The sequence below is a fragment of the Miniopterus schreibersii genome, assembly GCF_964146895.1.
Source record: "Miniopterus schreibersii genome assembly, chromosome: 6".
NCBI lineage: Eukaryota > Metazoa > Chordata > Mammalia > Chiroptera > Miniopteridae > Miniopterus > Miniopterus schreibersii.
Window position 1 is genome coordinate 57,108,002 of NC_138107.1, and position 18,734 is coordinate 57,126,735.

Sequence of the window (18,734 nt, forward strand, 5' to 3'; positions counted from 1 at the left end):
CACCCCCAGTTTCTGTGTGTCTGAAGCCCAATGTACTTGGAGCTAAGGCCTATAAGAGAAAATAAAGGTTAAGACTAGGACAAGATCTTATTCTAGTAGAACTAGTGTCTTTATCACAGAGGAGGAGACACCAGAGATCTCTTTCCCTCTCTGTACGTGTATAGAAGAAAGGCCCCATGAGGAGCAGAGAGAAGATAACTATCTACAAGTCAGGAAGAGAGCAGTCACCAGAAACCAACCCCAAGGCCACCTTGATCTTGAACTTCTAGCCTCCAGAACTGTGAAAATTTAAATTTCTATAAGCTTCCTAGTTTGTGGTATTTTATTGTGGCAGCTCTAGCAAACTAACACAGTAGACAGAATAGTTCAAAACATGAGGCTACAGGAATAGAAGAAATAGTAGAGATGCTTGGGCATGAAAATTTGGGGGAACCACTACTGTATACATTCCCCTCCCAGGTTAACAATGGCCTTCATGAGTGACCACTGCTACCACAGCTAATCTCCTAGTCCAGGAGGGCATAGCCTACCTGGGTCTGAGCCACATGGAATCATCAGTGCCTCTTGACAGTCGGCTCTTAATCATTATGTGCAAATGAATAACTCAGTTATTTCAGACATATTGTTTTATACAGTGATGGAAAATTTCTAAGAAAGGAGGTAATAGTCTGTTTCTTTTAGATCTGATAAGTCCTGGCTGTTGCTAAACTCCCTTTCTTTTTATATCGTCATTTATAGAAAAAAATCAAAAATCAAATGTTTCTATACCTTCACTCAGTTTTCCTACGATTGACATAACTCTGTCTAATCGTTTTCCCTGAGGTTCTGCTTTTACTACATCTCAAATTCTTTTCTTATCCTTCTATTAAGTGCTTTTTAGTAGTAGGTCCCTAAAGTAAACTCAGGATTCCACTGAAATGACTAATGCTCAGCACAAATTTAAATGTTCTTTACAGATTCCTCAACTACTAAGACTACTCTGGCATTCCTGGATAATACTGGGGACTCTTGTTAGCTGAGATAGTCTAGGACACCCTGAGATAAAAAACAGACGCTAGAGGGTCATTATAGAACAAAGTTTAAGCCAGGTATCCTGAACTGTGACTTTGGGTAAGTTACTCAACTTATATACGACTCAGTTTCCTCATCTGTAAAATGGTGGTAATAGTAGCGTCTTCTTCATTATGTTATGAGAAATAAATGAATTAATAACAGACAGAGTGCTTAGAACAATGCCTAGGGCACAGCAAGCGTTAATCAAAGTTAGGAATTAAAGCTACAGATCTTAGAAATCAGCCAGTTTGCCTTCTGGAATAGGTTCAAGGATAGCTGCTGTCCTTTACGGTTGTTATAAAAATAGCAAGGGGCCCTCTCAGGGCTGAGGCTGCACCAAGGAGACCTGGAGTCTGCCAGGGGAATGGCAAGGTCTCCTCTGACGCAGGAGGAGGCACAGACCTCAACTTCAGAGCACTTTTGTGCAGATCTCAATCCCTCTAGAAAAGTACCAGCTTGCGTGTGGACTAGCCTGTGCAAGTTTCCTGGTGAGGAACCAGCTCCTCCATATCACTTAGCATTATCTTCCTAGCCTAGGACCACAGACCACACTTCTCACTCCCTGAAGACACATTAACCTGAATTAGAAAGCCTCCCTTGTTAGCAAGAAAAACATTACAATCTCACTATGTTCTGAAGAGTCTGAGCAACACCCTGTTTTCAAGTAGATTCCACAAATACATTCTTCCCCTGCCTCCCCTTCCTTCCCTTCAAGGACACAGGTTCTCCAGAGGTTGTATTTCTAGGCTACGGGTGCTGGGAAGTAGGCAGGAGTAGGAAAGCTTCTCTATCATACTATGTTTTCCTTAAAACCCCTCTGAGCACCTACTACGTGCAGGCCAGTAAGTGACATAACCTTTTCAGCTTCTTCAGACTCCTTGAAGCAGCAGTTTGCTTTGAAGCTTTTTTTAAATTCTAAAGTGTAACTTTTCAGGCCAGGGGCTAGTAGCTGTGAGCCCCTCACTAGCTTCACACAGCCTTGATATGGTTTTATATTTTAGGCCTCCCTATAATTACGGTATATTCAAAAAGCTTCCCTTTTCTGGATTCTCAATTTCCCGTGGGTCCATTAAAATCAAGCCCAGCTGCATTTTAGATGCTAATGCTTCTCATACTTTAATGTGCATGTGAGCAGCCTGGGGGATCTGGTAAAAATACAGATTCTGATTCAGGAGTGGGAGCTGAGCCTGCATCTCTAGCACATGCCCTGTGGCGCTGATGCTGCCATCCTTGGGCCACACTGAGAATCTGGAGGGCTTGACTCCTCCTCCCTGCAGCCAGTAGCAATCAGGGCATTCACACACCAGGGCAGTTTCCCTCACGTGCTGACAATCCTGACATCCGGAAAGGCCCTTGAAAATATTTGCTTCCAAATGCTGCGTTCTGTCCAATCTAGAGCCGATTATCGAGTTAAACTTCCTCTTTACCTTAATGTGAAGACTCAGTTGACAGCTGTACTGTGCCTGCTATAATGCAGCGATTTTAGTGGATGTATATAAGGAACCAATAATCTGTCACCAGCTTCCCTTCCTTTTGCAATGCATGAAAACACATTCTCCTCTCTGGGCCTTCTGTCATGTGCCACTTAGCTGTCACGAGGCGCATTGATGTGTCTCCTCTCAGTAGTTCTCCATGTCCCTTACCTCTTCCATCATCACCCTTCCTGTTTCTCTGGGTGCAGCTTCACGTTTAGAGCCATCCTGACTGGTCTGAAGAGGGCAGGTGATAGCACCTGGGAGCCCTGGTATGGGAGACTACTGACACATGTCATCGGACACTTAGGTGTCTGTGGCTAAAGCTGGCTGGGAAGCCTCTTGGTGTGGCACCTCGCAAAGGCTCACGTCCATGGCTGGGCCAGTGCTCTGGCCTGCAAACCATCCTCAGCCCTGCACCTGGCATTTCGAGGAAGCAGGAGAAGATTCCATTAAGACAGCCCCACCCCATCCCCCTGGAGATGGGCCTGTTTGCCTCAGGCTCTGGACTCCTAACGAGGGGCTCTAACTAGGACAACAGCTGTGACCCTGAGTGATTCTGTTCCTTAAGCCAGCTTCCCTTTAATTAGTATAAAGCTTGATCTATTTATTAGGCAGTTATAGAACTTTGTTGCTAAGAGTAACCTTTTTTTGTTTTGTTTTGTTTTGTTCTTTTTAATCTGTAGAAATTGAGGCCCTGAGAGGTGAAGGGACTTGCCAAGGCTCCTTTAACTGGTAAGGGTGATCTGGTTATTAGTGGCACGGCCGAGAACCAGAACAGTCAGCTGCAGACTCACAGTGCAGTGCCTGTCCCATTTCACTCCATTCCGTGAGACTCTCCTACTGATAAATCAACTTAAGGATAAATAGAAACAATAAAAAGTAAAGTGAATAATAGTATATTAGAAGTAAACAATTTTTCTCATATATATACATGCTTTAACAGCTGATAGCCCAGTTTTGAAAATGAAATGCATTTTAATAAACACTGCCTTTCTAATTATTAAAAACGTGTATGTACATTTTTGGGGATGCTCTATGTATATATGTGTATAGGTATGTGTGTGTGGTTGTGTGTATGTATATTCACTTAATTATCTCCAGTTCTGAAGCTAAGGGTGAGAACATAAGGCCGGAAGTCAGAAAACATTGTTCCTGGCACTGATGCTAATGATCTTTGTGTCCTTGAATGAAGAACCCCAACTCCCTCCCGAGACTCAGTTTCTTCTCCTACAGAATGAGGGGTTGACTCTCTGAACATCCTTTCTAGATCTAACATTCTACGATCCCTTTGATTTCACCATTCACACTGCAAGGTGCCATAGAGTTACACATCCAATAATAACCACCCACTGGCTCTACATTCAAGCAGGTCCCAGTTATGCTGACTTCTGCGCTGCAGTAGAGGCCTCAGGGACTGTCTCTTATGAACAGGATTTCAGGGTGTCGACTAGCATTGATCATGACAGACAAGGGAACAAAAAAGAATGAAGCAATTAATCACACACCACAGAGAAACACTGGTCCATCTCCAGGTTTTCAGACTCTGTTCAATTTTCAAATAACAGGCATTTAACACCTCACCTGTGACCTGAGGATTGACAGAATCACACATGACAGAACCACTCTGATGCTACCAGGACTCATGTCATATCCGCAGGAAGGGAGGTTACACTTAGGGTACCCTTAGCTTGTCATACTGTATCACTGTTGGTCAAGGGGAATCACACACATTGTGGCTGTGAAGCTAGAAAGGGACTGGAGAGTCACTGTGTTATGGAAGAAGAGGCCAGCCAGGATTTTATGCCCAAGACTTGGAATATGTGCTCTGGTTCCTGTGATTCTAGATGGTTCTGCAGCCCCGGCACCAGACAGTGTGAGGCTCACTAGACATTCTCTTGCCTTCTGCTGGTGTCTATATTATCCGTTCCTTTGGGCCAACATTTGGCTTTACAGAGCTGCTTAATTCAGTATGCTATGCTGCAAGTCACTTCATGAACAGACTACAGCATTGCATGTAACAGTCACGTGTGAGGTGAATATCTTTGATCTCTGGACTCCCTGATTTCCGTTAATCATGCCACTCCATCTGATGGAGGGCATAATTTCAAAGTAAATATTAATACACAAAATCTGTTCTGTACTAAACTGTCCTTTTAACTGTGGCGTACAGCATGGACTGCTGGTCTAGGCTGCAGGAGGCTTGTGCTAATGCAGCTGTTATTGTTACGGGGTTCCTCCAATTCAACAGTTCTCATGCAGTCATAGATGGAGATATTTCACTCCATTTAGGTAAACACTAGCTCGCTAGCTTCCACCAAAATACATCACACAAGCTAAGAAAGTCCTAGAAGTGAAAAGGGGGTCACACTGTGTGTTATTCAAAGTACATCTGACCACCCCTCTCTCATTTTGTTTTTCAAACAGGATTTGTTTCTTTATGTATTTTTCCTTTATGCAGAGGATTTGGGTTTGTATATGAGCATTTTCCCACTACCATTCAGCCTTGGAATGCAGTTTCCCCCAAGTTTCTCATGAAAAAGACTGTGATTCAGAGCCGAACTGCTGGCAGCTGAATTTCATTAAGACTTTGATGGGAAACTTAAGTTGGAATTACAAACATCTGTGGTTAAACTTCCCTTTAGTAGAACATTTCCCAGAATTTAACCTCACCACACTAGGAGCAAAAAGAGAAACAGTTGAAAAAAATACTGCTCTTTGGCAAATGCTGGAGTAGATATTTAAATATTCTTCTATGTGGTCACTCTATCCTGATGAACTAGCAGATTTACTTGTTTTAGAAAACAAATAAGTAATTGTTTGCAAATGCTAAGCTTTGGAACTCAAAGAGTGTATTGGCAATCTGATTTTAATGGTTTCTAATTGATCAAATGTCTCAAAATTATGTCTGACCATCATTATATTTATATCATTACTTTGAGCAAGAAAAAACCCCTGAAAGAAAGGAGTGTTTTTGGCATATACTTCAAGAAACTAGGACAAGTCAGATTTGAGAACTTAATTGTGAGAGGAAAAAAAAAATAGGTTATAGTCCTTGTCATATCAAAGATATTGTTTTTGCTTGTTTGTTTGTTTTTAGATTTGGGGGGCTTTAGAAAAACCATTCATTTCTCTTAACTGCTCAGATCATCCTATTGCTGGGGAAAGGCTATGTTCAAAGAACCATTAGGGATACAATGATTATAAAACTAAACTACAGTCTCTTTCTTCTCCAATGTTGGGTAATCAGCAAATTTGTAAACAAAAATTGAAAGTAATCAAATGTAAAGAATAAATAAAAATTTACATAGACTGATACTACAAATCTTAACTTGCAGATAGGTAAAAACAAAGTAGAAGAAAGAGAGAGGTGAGGTGAGAGGAACAGAAGAGAGAGAACTGAGGGCAGACTTTGAGTCAGGCAGCTTATGTATATATTATTTCACTTAAATTTCACAACAATCTTGCAAGGCAAATGCACTTCTGTTCATTTTACAATCAAACAAACAGAATCTTTGAAAGATGAACAAATTTGCCCAAAGTCAAACAGCTAAAAAGTAGTGGAGCTGGGTTCATAGTACATTTGTCTGGCTAGATGCCCACATTGTGCCTTTGATGAAAGGTGAATTTAAAATGTTTTAATTCAGAGACTGCAAATTAACAGCCCTCGGGCTGAATTGGGCCATCAGATGTACTTTCCACAGAGCATTTTTTAAAAATTGAGTCAACAATTTCACTTAAGAATCCAGATTCTGTCTTCTCTTGAAAAAACAGAAGACCTGGCAACAAGGAGAGGTAGCTGCCCCTCTGGAAGAGGCCCTCTTCCTTTCCTGTTCTTTTGGCTCCATCACTCAGAGGATGTGTTCCTTTCACTGCCCAGTTACTTTTTTGCTTGGCCTCTATAAGAATTTGAGTTTTCTAACTTTCTCTGTACCATATGATCAACAATTCTACTTCTGGGTATATATCCTAAAGAACTGAAAGCAGGGACTCAATCAAATATGTGTACGTTAATGTTCAGAGCAGCACTATTCATGGTAGTCAAAAGGGAGAAACAACCCAACTGGCCATTGACAGGTACATAGACAAACAAAATGTGATATATACAGGCAATTAAATATTACTCATCCTTAAAAAGAAATAAAAATTGGACACATGCTCAAACATGGATGAGCCTTGAAAACACTATATTAGGTGAAATAAAGCACACAAAGGACAAATATTATGGATTTCATTTATATGAGGTACCTAGGGTAGTCAAATTCATAGAGAAAGAAAGTGGAATAGCGGTTGCCATGGCCTGGGAGAAAGAGGTTAATAAAAAGTTATTGTTTAATGAGTATCGAGTTTCAGTTTGGGAAGATGACAGAAGTTTTGAAGGTGGATGGTGGTAATGGTTGCATGGCAATGTGAATGTACCTAATGCCAGTTAAAACAGTTAAAATGGTAAATATTATGTTATATATACTTTACGCCACCAAAAAAAACACACACCTTCTTTTGGTTAAATCAGAAAACTCTGGAATTATAGCAAAAGCCATTCTATTTTCCAGGAATTTTATAATAAATTCTGTCAGATAGACCATGTATGTATTGCTGTACGTGGTTTTGTTTTGAATTCTCTGCCTATTAATCTAAATCAGGAGTTTCTAATGTAGACTATAGCATCATTTAAAGGAAACATACTAGAACATGCTTATAAAAGGAAAACAAGATACAAGAAAATTCTATAGTTTAAAAAAGAAAAGAAAGAAATCTATCAGGGAGACCCAATGATATGCTGCGAAAAGAGAACGGAATTTGGAAACCCCAGAAAAATAACAGCTACATTAGTGTAAGTCTTTTGCAGATTAGACCAGTAGTCCATGCTGTAGACCATCTCCATCAATTTGTTCATCCGTAAAATGGGTATAATTTTCACTATTGAGTATTAAATAAGATAATGCATGTAGGTTCATGGGACATAGTAGAAGTTTATAAGTGTTAATTATTTCCTTTTCTATTTGAGTAGTAGTTTAAAAAGTAGTTAATAGAGCAGGAAGGTAAGTTATCTCAATTCTTTGGTAATCCTAAAATTGTACGATACTTATGCCACTCATCTAGCAAGTACTAGGTAAATGGTCTTTGAATAAGATTTTATATATCTTCATTGCAAGAAGTTCCCAAAACTTTGACTAAAATTATGCCTGCAGAGGATTCTGTTTACCTAACTACCTTTTTCTAGATACTCCTTCACAGTCGAAATTACTCTCATTAACTCCTTTGTAGCTGTGTTACTTGCCAGGTAGGGTGCCAGGGCAAATGTTCTATGCCTCGGTTTCCTTGTTTGCAAAATGAGAAAATAACTATATCAGTCCCATTGAGTTGTCATGAGGCTTAAAGGAAATAACTCATGGAAAGTGCTTAGACCAGTGTCTGGCAAACACTGGTAAACACTCAGTGAGCGCTAGCTATAAGCCATGCTATTATTATTACTGCTACCACGACTATATTTCAGTCCTTCTAAAATAATGTTCCCAGGAACCTTCTTTGGTGTTTGGTGAGTTGGTGATTATACCCACTGGTCTATCTCAAGAGTAATACTTTTTGCACATTACCATCATGGCACTTAGGTTGCAGCCATTCTTACAGAGTGTTGACTCATTCTGCTTTATATAGTGGCTATGGATATATTTTTTGTTCTTAGAACACTTATCCTTGAGGATATCCAGGATGTGACTGCTTTCCGTCCCTCCTGGCACCTACTTTATTGCTCTCTATGTGGTAAGGGTTCAAACCTACTCATCGGATGAGTATTAAGTGAATAAAATAATGATTGCATGTGGGGGTTCAAATTCCCGAATTGCTCTGTTCAACAGCAGTATAGAATGGTGGCTCAGGCCAGTGACTGGAGGTCTTAGTATGATTCTACATGTCCTTTTCCAAGGTAAGGGACCAAGATAAGGAAAAGAAAAGCAGATAGTGAAAGAGCTCTAAACTGTCTTTCAAGAAACATTCTGCAATCCTTTAGCGGCTGGGCGCCTAACTACGCACGGGAATCGCATAACAGTGGGGGGAGTCAGAGGAAAAGTCCCTCATCACTAGTCTAGTTCGTGGGCTTTTTAAAAGTAGGTAAGTTTGTCCAGCATGGGCTACATTGGTACATGTGACTCAAGGGCCAATAGTTTTTCTTGGAGGGAAACCAACAACAACAGCAACACCCAGTCGGGTTGCCAGGAGATAAATTCCAGTTTTCCCCTCTCAGGAAAGTTTGCTCATATTGTCCCTTATTTTCTCAATTATCTACCAGAGGCAGTAACAGCACCGTGGCCCTCCACCGCCTCCCACCTTGCCCTTCCAGCAGAGCCCCTGCCCTCTCCTTCTGAGTCTCTGTGTGGCTTCCTTCCAGCCATGCACTGTAGACCTCTAGCCTAGTGTTCTTGACCTTGTTTAACTCCTGCTTCTTTTTGATAGACCAGAATGGCAGTCCTTCCAAGGACACTCTGACAGCCTCCCCTCAGGGACTGTTCTCATCTCCACCCCTCCAGTTCTTTTGCACATCCACATGGTCAAGAAGATGTGTGCTTAGTTTTACTACTATAGTGATTATGACAAAATAAAGACTTTCTTTTCTTAAATGTGAAATATCAGAATACTGAATATACCTTTTTAAACTGCCCAGTTTCCCCTTTGCCTACCCCCACCTACTAAGAATCACTGCTCTCACCATAAACTCAGCAATAATGGACTCAGTGAATTGTAAAAAAGCAGAAGGTGGGAACATCCTCCTAATGAGGACAGAGTGACCCCCTGGGTGTTGTTTTTTCAAATTCTTTGCATCCTGGGGGGAGCTGGGGCTTGTTTTGGAAGGAAAGGAGGGACCTTTCTCCTTGGACAGTCAGTGCTCTCCAGCCTTTTTATTCAATGCATATTTCATGTATTTGTTCCTCTAACTCTCACCGTGCACCACAGTGTGCTGGAGTCCATGTCACAGGCTGAGGACCCAGGGGTGGAGACGACACAAACCCTGCTATTGAAGAGTTTGGGATTCTTAGGGAGGCCTTCAGCCAAGTGCCTCCCACTGCTGCATGTTGGCTTTAGTATTTTTCTTCCTCCCCTTTGAAGGAGAATTGAGCAATAGCCATTCATATAAATCCAATTCAAATAAAGTGAACTTATTTTTAGAATATCCTTCCATCCACATCTCCAACCTCTCACAAATAACGTATTACATGGGTCCATGTTCTCTTTCTCTCTTTGTAGTTGTAAATATAATCTCCTGAACCAATTCAGCAGGGTGGTTGTACCGTGTTGTTAAATCTCCGGAATGTATTTAGTTTAAGGTCTCCGTAGTGGCTATAAAGAGCATGGGAAACCCGATGGTGGGGGTGTCAGGATCCTGTGGGACTGCAGGCTCACTGAAGGCATTATGTGAAACTATGCAGTGGGAACATAATTACCCCAATCCCACCCTTTCTACATCATATACTTTGACCCTCCTGGAATGACTAATAGTTTCTTTCTGTTTCCCTAAATCAAAGGCCTCAACTGGTATACTGAACGAATGAGACTCTGACAGTATTACAAATTTAACTCACTGTAGGGCATTCTTTCTAGCTGGAAGAATATAGACAGAGATATAGCAATATTAAGTAAAATAGCACCGCACAAACACAGTTCTGAGAAATATTCGCAGATAAGTGTTTCTTTTTATCCAATCATCCACGTATTTTATAATAATAACAACAACCCTTAGGATGTATAAAGCATTTATACTATGTCAGGCATTGTGTTAAGCACTCTGTATGTTTTATCTAATTTCATCACAATAACTGTATGAAATGTGAAGTAGACATCAATAATTCCTCTAAGCCTCAGTTTCTTTATCTGCAACTTGTGCATCTACAATTTGCCCAAGGTAAGGAGCAGATAAATTGAAATTTAAACTTGGGATCATTAGACTACAAAGCCTGCAAGTAAACACTCTGGTGTACCACCTTCCTATTATTTTACTGAACATATGGGTATACAAGAAATTGCTCAGGGTTCAATGCATGCCTGTCTCTTTAGAATTAGCAGACAAAAATACAGGATGCCCAGATAAATCTGAATTTCAGAAATGCAATGAGTAATTTTTTAGTTTAAATATGTCCCGTGCAATATTTGAGACATAACCAAAAATCCATTTGTTGTTTATTTGAAATTCGTATTTAATTGAGCAGCTTATATTTTTTTCTGGCAACTCTATTCTTAAGCATTTCATTCAGAGACTTTCCATGCTCAAAGCAACAGGTGGAGACAATGTCTCTCGGGGTGAACTCCAAGCCTTCCCAGGACTTCCCAGGAGTCTCTCCTGGGCCTCATGTCTGAGTGCTAAACTGACCAGAAGCCCTGCCCCCTTTCTCAGAGGTTGCATTTTGCATCACAGTAGGAAGCTGGTATGCTCTATTCCTACCCACCCTCCCCTCTTTTTTGGGCATGGGTAGGGCTCACTCCTGGAGAAAGATCATCTTCATGCACCTTATTTTATCAGTAATAATAACTACAGTTATACTAACAATTAGTAGAATTAATAGCAATAATCCAGACTTCCTTGCTTTTAGAAATGGTGTCAATCCACATAACAGCTTTGGCTCTACAGCTGCTATAACCATAGCTATAGGGTGTGTGCGCGTGTTGCTAGATCAATTTCTCCTTCCTTTCCCACGAACTTAGGTGACTTCATTTCCCTCCCACTTAGCGTCTCCCACGCCCTGGACAGGCTGTTGTCCCTCTCGCCCCGGCAGCTCTTAAATCACCTACTCTGGGGTCACCTTCCTTTACCCAACTTCTACACTTTGTTTATACTTTCGACATAAAAGCTATTGTAAAGTATTACAATAAAATAAACAGCAACTCTGAATAAGCCTATCATCAATAGCATATCATTTGGGATAGGGCTTGACCTTCACTGTAAGTCTTCTTTCTGGAATACAGGGCTCAGGGCTATGGGAGGCGTCCTCTCTGCAGTTTCCTACCAGCTGCTTTAGTGCCCCGTCACCCTCACGCACCCTGCATTCTGCTGATTGCACAGGACCTTCCGTTTAGTTTGTGACAAAAGAACTGGCCCTGCCCGGTTGTTCCCGCTGTCCTAACCTGACAGGGGCGGGACGCGGTTCAGGGCACGTGCATTAAGGGCTGTGGCCTGACCAAAATGACTCTACTGGGGCATCCAAGGGGCAGAAGGTCCTAGAGGTGCCGCTGCAGCCCCAGGTGACAGGCAGTCTGGCGGACTGGCTCTGAGCAGGCAGGACACAGGCACTTTTGCCAGTTTGAACGGTGACATGTCCCAAAGCCTCCACTCACAGTATCCAAATCCAGTTCACAAAGTAAACTTTTTAGTTCCAGTTTCTGAGCTGATCTCCAGGTGAAGCTCACGGCCGGTGGGGGAGGGGAAGGCGGGGGGGGGGAGCGGAGCGCGGCGCCCACGCGCGGGGCGCAGGTCCCCGCGGGCGGCCGGGGCGGGGAGACGGTACCTGAGCGGCGGGCGGCAGCCTTCCGGGCGCCCCGCGCGGCGCGCTGGTCCCGGGCGCGTCCTGTGTGCCGGGCGCGGAGCTCCCCGCAGTGTCCGAGGGAAGCGCGGCGTCCCCGCGCGCCCCGAGCGCGCAGGCGGCGCCCCAGAGCAGCCACAGGGGCAGGACCGAGCGCCGGGCTGAGCTCCGGGCCATGGGTCCGCTGGCATCCGCCCGGCGCCGGGCTGCGCAGCCTCTGCCCGCGGGGACCCCGTGCTGCGGGGGCGCCGCGCTCCCTTCACCTTCCCTGCGGGCGCAGTGTCCAGATGTGGGGACCCCGGGCGCCTCCAGCTGCAGCTTAGAGAGAGAGGAAATCAGGAGAGGGCGAGAGTGAGGGAGAGTCTCCCCTCCCTCCTTTCCCCCTCTGCCTCCCTCCCTCCCTGCCCCCGCCTCTCTCCTCTCTTTCCCCACCGTTTGCCTCTCTCACTTCTTCTCTCTCTCTCTGCCCAGAGGCCCTGGCTGAAGAACACACAGACGGATGGAAGTCAAAGCTGAGCATCAAAAGGCAGACTGGGTCGGGGAGCCCGCCCGCGCGGCCGCCTCCCGTCCCCGCGGGCCTGGACTGAGGGCGGCGGCGCCCCGGCCTCCTCCCGCACCCTGCTCACCACCCCTCTTCACCTTTTACGTCCAGGCCCTCCGTCCACGCCGGCCTTTCACGCGCCGAGGTCGGGCTTTCCCTGGAGCTCCCCTCCCCTCCCAGCTTGGAGCCCCTCCAAGGACCCAGATGAATATTCAGCGTTGCGGTTGCTTCCTCTCATCTCTTAGTTATCTAGCCAAGGTGCCCGGGTGTCTTATCTATATTTCTATAGGTCTTTTATGTACCACCCCTTAGTTTGCAGGAAAGTGGGTGGAAAGGGGATTCTGGAGCCAGAGGTAATGATTTCAGACGGCTGAGGGAAGGACACCCACCTTCCTAGGCAAGGTTTCTCATTTTTAGAGATGGGCTGCTGCGTTCTTTGTGTTAATATCCTCTCTGTAGACTGACTGGCTACCCCTCTTCCTCCTGACAGTCCTCACCCAGCCTCCTGACGGGCTTGGAGAAGAATATCTTTCACTGCAGCGCTGGAAAATGACTTCATTACTCCAATGCATGAACTTTTATTTACAAAGAACATCTTGTTTTCGCCCTAAAGAGGAGCTTTGTAAGGGGCCCGGAACAAGGCTTGGAGTGTATGAGCCTGTTAAATATACAGCCCACAGCCCCGACCTCTTCCTCTTGGCCTGTAATCTCATGCCTACCTCATCTGTCTGAGTCCTGTAACCTTCCCAAGACTTTGGGGAGAAGCTGGGCTCCAGTTATGCTGGGGTACCCCCATGGATGGGTCAGTGGCCACAACAGCTGATCGGTATCTCTGCTTACATTGGCTTCATAACGGAGTTTGATGCATTCCCGCAAGACCCAACCATGACTTAGAAAGGATTAGATGAAACAACGGTAAAATGATTCCCCAGTAAGTCTCCAGGTGTTTGATAGCACCTACAGTGAAGCAATAGAGCATTTTCACAAAACCTAATCATTAACTCTATTTTATAGGACAACAGTCATTTTATCTAAGGATAAAGGAAACAACTATTTTGTACCAACTATATGTCAGATGCTTTGCATATGTTATTTTTGAGCCTCGCAGCATTCCTGCAAAACAAGAAAGTTCTGAGAGACTAGGACACTTGTCCAAGGTCACACAGATGGGAGAAAGCTGAACTGAGGTTTGAACCTGGGCCTCACTGATTTCAAACTATCTTTCACATCTATACTGCTTGAAACTCACAAAATAAAGGCCATGAATTCAGAGGAAGAGGAGACGGCACGCTCATTTTGATTACCTTCTATGTGACCCCCAAATTTGCATAAATTATCTCATTTCATTTAACCTTCACCATAATCCCACGAGATAAGTATTGTTATACCCATTTGGTAAGTGGTAAAAGTTCTACTAGAACCCAGGTAAATCTGATGCTAAAGTCACTGGTTTTAGACTATAAAATGCTGTGATATAAAAGTGCCAAAGCTAGAACTAGACAAAAGTTTTTATATGTCCCCAAATATTTGCAGTGTTTTCATTTCAAAATATAAAAATAGTATTGCAGTGGACCATTAAGTCAAATTATGATCACTTTCTTCCATATAAATTGGTTAACCCCCTTAATTAAGTGAAAACTTAAAAATATATGTTTGGTTTGATTGTAAGAAATATCCAAACCTGTAGAAAATTTTTGTGAGGTTATTTGAGCCAAATTGATGACAATTTCTGGGAAGCAAAAATCTCAATGGATCGACAAAATGCTCTGAAGAATGGCAGTTTTGCAGCTTATTTTGTACATTAGAATCAAAGGAGTACACTTGAGGAGGGTTACACGAAATCCATTGGTGGTTGATTAAGGGGGCCTAAGAAAGCAAGGAGGGAAATCTCTGAGATTGGATAAAAAGTAAAATGGAGAGACAGTACTTCTTTTACATTATTACAGTTAATAATATTTACATCACAGAGGGATAGCGTTTGGGAACTAAGATAACAATGAGGGGCTCTGTGGTCTCTGCTCTGGTACAGTGTGCGTGCCCTGAGGGTGTCTGGGAAAGATTACTCTGCGGTTTCAAAGGTATGTTATCTTAGATACAAAAGGACAATAGACTGGCTCACCTAGTTCAGATTGACCTTTGTTGAGGAAGCTACAGGCCTAGGATGTGACTACCTGCCATGACAGGCTTTCAGTCAGGAATTTTTATTTCAGACCATCCTATGTGGTTACTTTCAGTGTCTGAGCTTAGGGCTCACCATGCTGGCCTCCCCTGAGCTTGTCAGGTTTAGTATGTCTCCTCTTTTTCATCCACAGTTGGTTCTTTGAAAAACTTGTTGGGAGACAAGATGACTAGACTCTGAAGAAGGAAAATAATTCTCAATTATCCTGTCCCACTCTCCCTTTAAAAGAACTTTGAGTGATGATGATGATGATGATAGACGTATACATCATCTTCTGACTTCAGATATAGACTTCTTTAGTACACAAAAACTGTTCCCATTTGTTTCCTGAAGGACTGTGTCCTGTTTTTCATTAACTGTCAATTAATCACACACTTTTTTATTTGACCCAGGGACTCCACTCCCTGCTTACCAGGTGGTGCTCAGGTTATGTGAGAGGCTTGGGCAGTGTGCGTAGGGGTGTATTTTTCCAAGACCTATGGGTTCTTATTTTTTCATTAAATCTATGCTTCTACCTCTTCCTCCTCATCTTCTTTCTGCAGATATTATCATTATTTTTGAGGCAAAATAGCATAATACACAGGAGCATGGGTTTTGTATGAAATAATAAATCTTAGATCTGTTTACAGAAGTTCTGGGACCTTACCACACAACTTAGTTTCTCTGAATGTCAGTTTCCTCATCTGTAAAATGGGGATAATGATAGCCCTTTCTCGGAGTTAATTATGAATAGTAAATGAAATAGTATATGTAAAGTATTCACACAGGTTGGCATATAGTCAGTGCTCAATATATACTCTTTAACTATACTGTATTTTAGGTCTTAAAAAAGCACAGAATAACTATTTTTAAAAAGAAAAAAATAGCCATGTTTATTTATTCTGTGACTTGGGTAACCTCCCATTTGCTGAAAATAGCCTTTCGTATTTCTGGCTGCTAAGTGGGCCTTCCCTGTGTTAACCATGAATGAGGCAGTCACGGATCATAGAAGAATAGGGCAGGCAGGCAAGGGGAGAGCAAAGGGCTGCCCCCAGACCGTGAAAGGCCTGAGAGTGGGAGGATTTTATTCCTGCTAAAACTACAACTAGGGAGTGTCTCCAGTGTGGCTGCTTTCTTATCATGACCCTCCCTCTCTTGCCTGAGATTGGGACCGGGCAGTCACCAAGTACTTTCATGTCCATTATCTCCTTGGGGACTCCCACCTACTCTAGGACCCGAGGAGTCTGCTCTGTCATCCCCAATGCACAGAAGAGAGCACTGACCTTCAGGGAGGCTAAGAGGTTAAATGACAAGGACACTAAGCCAGTTTATGCAAAACGAGGGCCCCACATCTTCTGACTCCCAGACCAATGCTTTTCTGGGCAGACCAAGCTATTTTTAGTTTTGGCAGCAGCAGATCTGGCCGTTTGAAGACTTTATCAAAAGAAGGTACCGAAATTCCCTTTTGAGTTTCCCAGTGCAGTTATCAGCAGATAAATATCAAGTTGGCCCATTTCCTTCAGCACTTGGTTGTTGGGCCTATCCACAGTGTCCAGGAATCCAGTGAGGGTGTTGCTAATGCATCCCGGCTGCCCTTCTACAAATAGAAAGTCACATCAGATGCTATTTTGGATGTTTAGGTGCTAATCTTGGACATAATTAGACAGAGGATTGTTGAGTGGATTGTTGTGTATTAGTGACAACAAGGTTATGTTGAGATTGGTCAGAGGGGCAAGCAGGATTGGCTCCCTGTGCTGAGACCTCTAGCTGATAACCAAGGGGCAGAAGGTAAGGTAGAAGACAGTGTCTCCTTTTCTGCCACACTTCTCTCCTCTCAGGCTGAGCTTCTCCCCTGTGAAGGACTTGGCGGAAGTTCAGGCTCTCTGCGGGGAGCAACAGTAAGCGTGCTAGGTGAGGATGGGGACCACCTAAAAGTTGCTCTTCTGCCCATTAGTCTTGTAGGCTTTTGTTCAGGATGTGGACAGCATGTAGCTATCTATGCTTCCTCTCCTGACTATGGCACTGTCACAGCCTCATTTGGCTTTTAGCAAGTTCTCCCTGCATCTTTTTCATCCGTCCATCCATCCATCCATCCATCCATCCATCCATCCATCCATCCATCCATTTAATTAGCTCTTATTGAACACAATATGGCAGGTTAGATGCTGAGGGTAAAATGATAAAAATCATGATCTTAACTCTCAGGAAGTTAAGAGTCTGGTGAGACAGACCGGAAATAGACCCTGTAAAGAATGCAAAGCTATTAACAGGAGTTCAAAGGGGAAGTCCAGACATGCTGCTAATAAAGTGTGCACAACAAGCCCTTTACCTGGACTCAGGGGGAGTCAGGAAAAGTTCCAGGAAAAGGGGGCACCTGTGCTGTGTCCTGTCTGATGGGAGGAGGGAAAGAGGGTGCTCCAGGAGGGAACCGCTTATGCAGAGCGCCCTGGTGCCACAGGAGGGGTGAGGAAGCCACGTGATTCTCAAATGCTCTCTGAGCCCTCTGTTCGCAGTGCACAGCCAATGCCTTGAGGGCCCTGTGACTGAACCAATGTGAGAAGAAAGGGCTTCCTGGCTTCCTAATGGTCTCAGCGCTGCCCTGCAGTCCAGGCCTTTGTGCAACAGAGGGATCCTCCCAAGATGCAAATCTGAATACTGGGGAGCTATTCACAGTCATATTTATATCCTGAACAAAAGCCTGAGAAAACTAACGGGAGGAAAAACATTTTTTTAATTAAAAAATAAATTAAAAATTTTATTGTGGTAAGAACACAGCACAAGATATACCTTCTTAATACCTTCTTAACCTGCTTTGAAGTGTAGAGTGTGCTATTATTACCTACAGGCACAATGTGTACAGCGAAGAAGCACTTGTAGGCATTCCCCATCCTCAGCTAGCACCCTCGCTGTTGTCCCTCCTCCGTAGCCTGAAGCTCCCCACAGTCCTCCACCTGAGCTGAGCCGAGTGTGAGCAGAAGAGAGAGGCCCTCTTCCATCTTACCTTCCTGCCACTTGATTGTCAGTTGGAGACCCCATGGCTGGGCTTGGGAGGGGGACTGCTCCTTCTTGCTTCTCTGGCCAATCTCATCATAACATTGTTGTCACTTTTTTTTTGAAGTGAAGAAATTTAAGCACAGGAATGACATGATCATATTTGTATTTAAAGAATTTTAAATGTACCAGATAATATAATTATAGTAGAATTAGAAAGTCGGATATGAAAAAAGGGGAAATAATGGTCACCAGGAGTCGTTCCTCTGTGGGGTAACAAGTTCCAACACTGAAAATGTTTGGGTGTAAGTACCTTCAGACTTCTGTTACATCAATATAAGTGTATTCCATCTATTTTTATGTTTTATATATTTTGTATGTGTAAAATACATTTATATATGTTCATTTTTATGTATTTCACCTATTATTTTCTTAGAAAAATGAAATGTACACAATATCTTAAAATTTTCCTCCAGGTCACTGTAACTTCAATATGTTACTGTGAATAGCTCTCAGCATTTGGATTTGTGTTCTGAGAGGAGCATCTGTGTGAATGGGGCCTGGATTGGAGGGAAGCACTGTGAGACCTGTAGCGGGCTGGGAAGACCTTTCTTCTTACACTGGCTCTGTAAGCCCCAAGCTCAGGGACCATACCTGTGAAAGGTAGGGGGCTGTGTGGTTAAATTATGTAGGACCATTGAGATAATTATAAAGATGTTGGCATGGGCCCTGAGTGAGATGGGAAGTATTTGGAGGACTCTGTGCAGAGCAGTGACATGATCTGACTTAATGTGTGCAATGTGAAGAATAGACTGTAGGGAAAGAGATAAGAGAGGAAGCAGGGAGACCATTTAGAGGCTATTGCAATGATATAGGTAAGGGATCATGGTGGCTTGGTCCGGGATGTTAGCATTAGATGTGAAAAGCCATCACATTCTGGATTTATTTTGAATGTGGAGCCAGTGAGATTTGCTGGATATGGGGAATGAGAGAAGTAAGCACTCAAGACT

General features: G+C 43.3%; 1 protein-coding gene across 2 annotated transcripts in view; it reads right to left on the reverse strand.

The window, feature by feature from the left end:
• LAMA4 (laminin subunit alpha 4) overlaps positions 1-12,424 on the reverse strand; it is a 116,884-nt gene extending 104,460 nt beyond the window's left edge. The window contains exon 1 of one of the 2 annotated variants that reach the window (XM_081141249.1): positions 12,020-12,424. In XM_081141249.1, coding sequence (XP_080997375.1) covers positions 12,020-12,211 — 192 coding nt within the window. In that variant the 5' untranslated portion in view covers positions 12,212-12,424. The remainder of the gene's footprint in view (positions 1-12,019) is intronic. The other variant, XM_081141248.1, reaches the window with a different exon arrangement.
• Between the last annotated feature and the right edge of the window lie 6,310 nt (positions 12,425-18,734).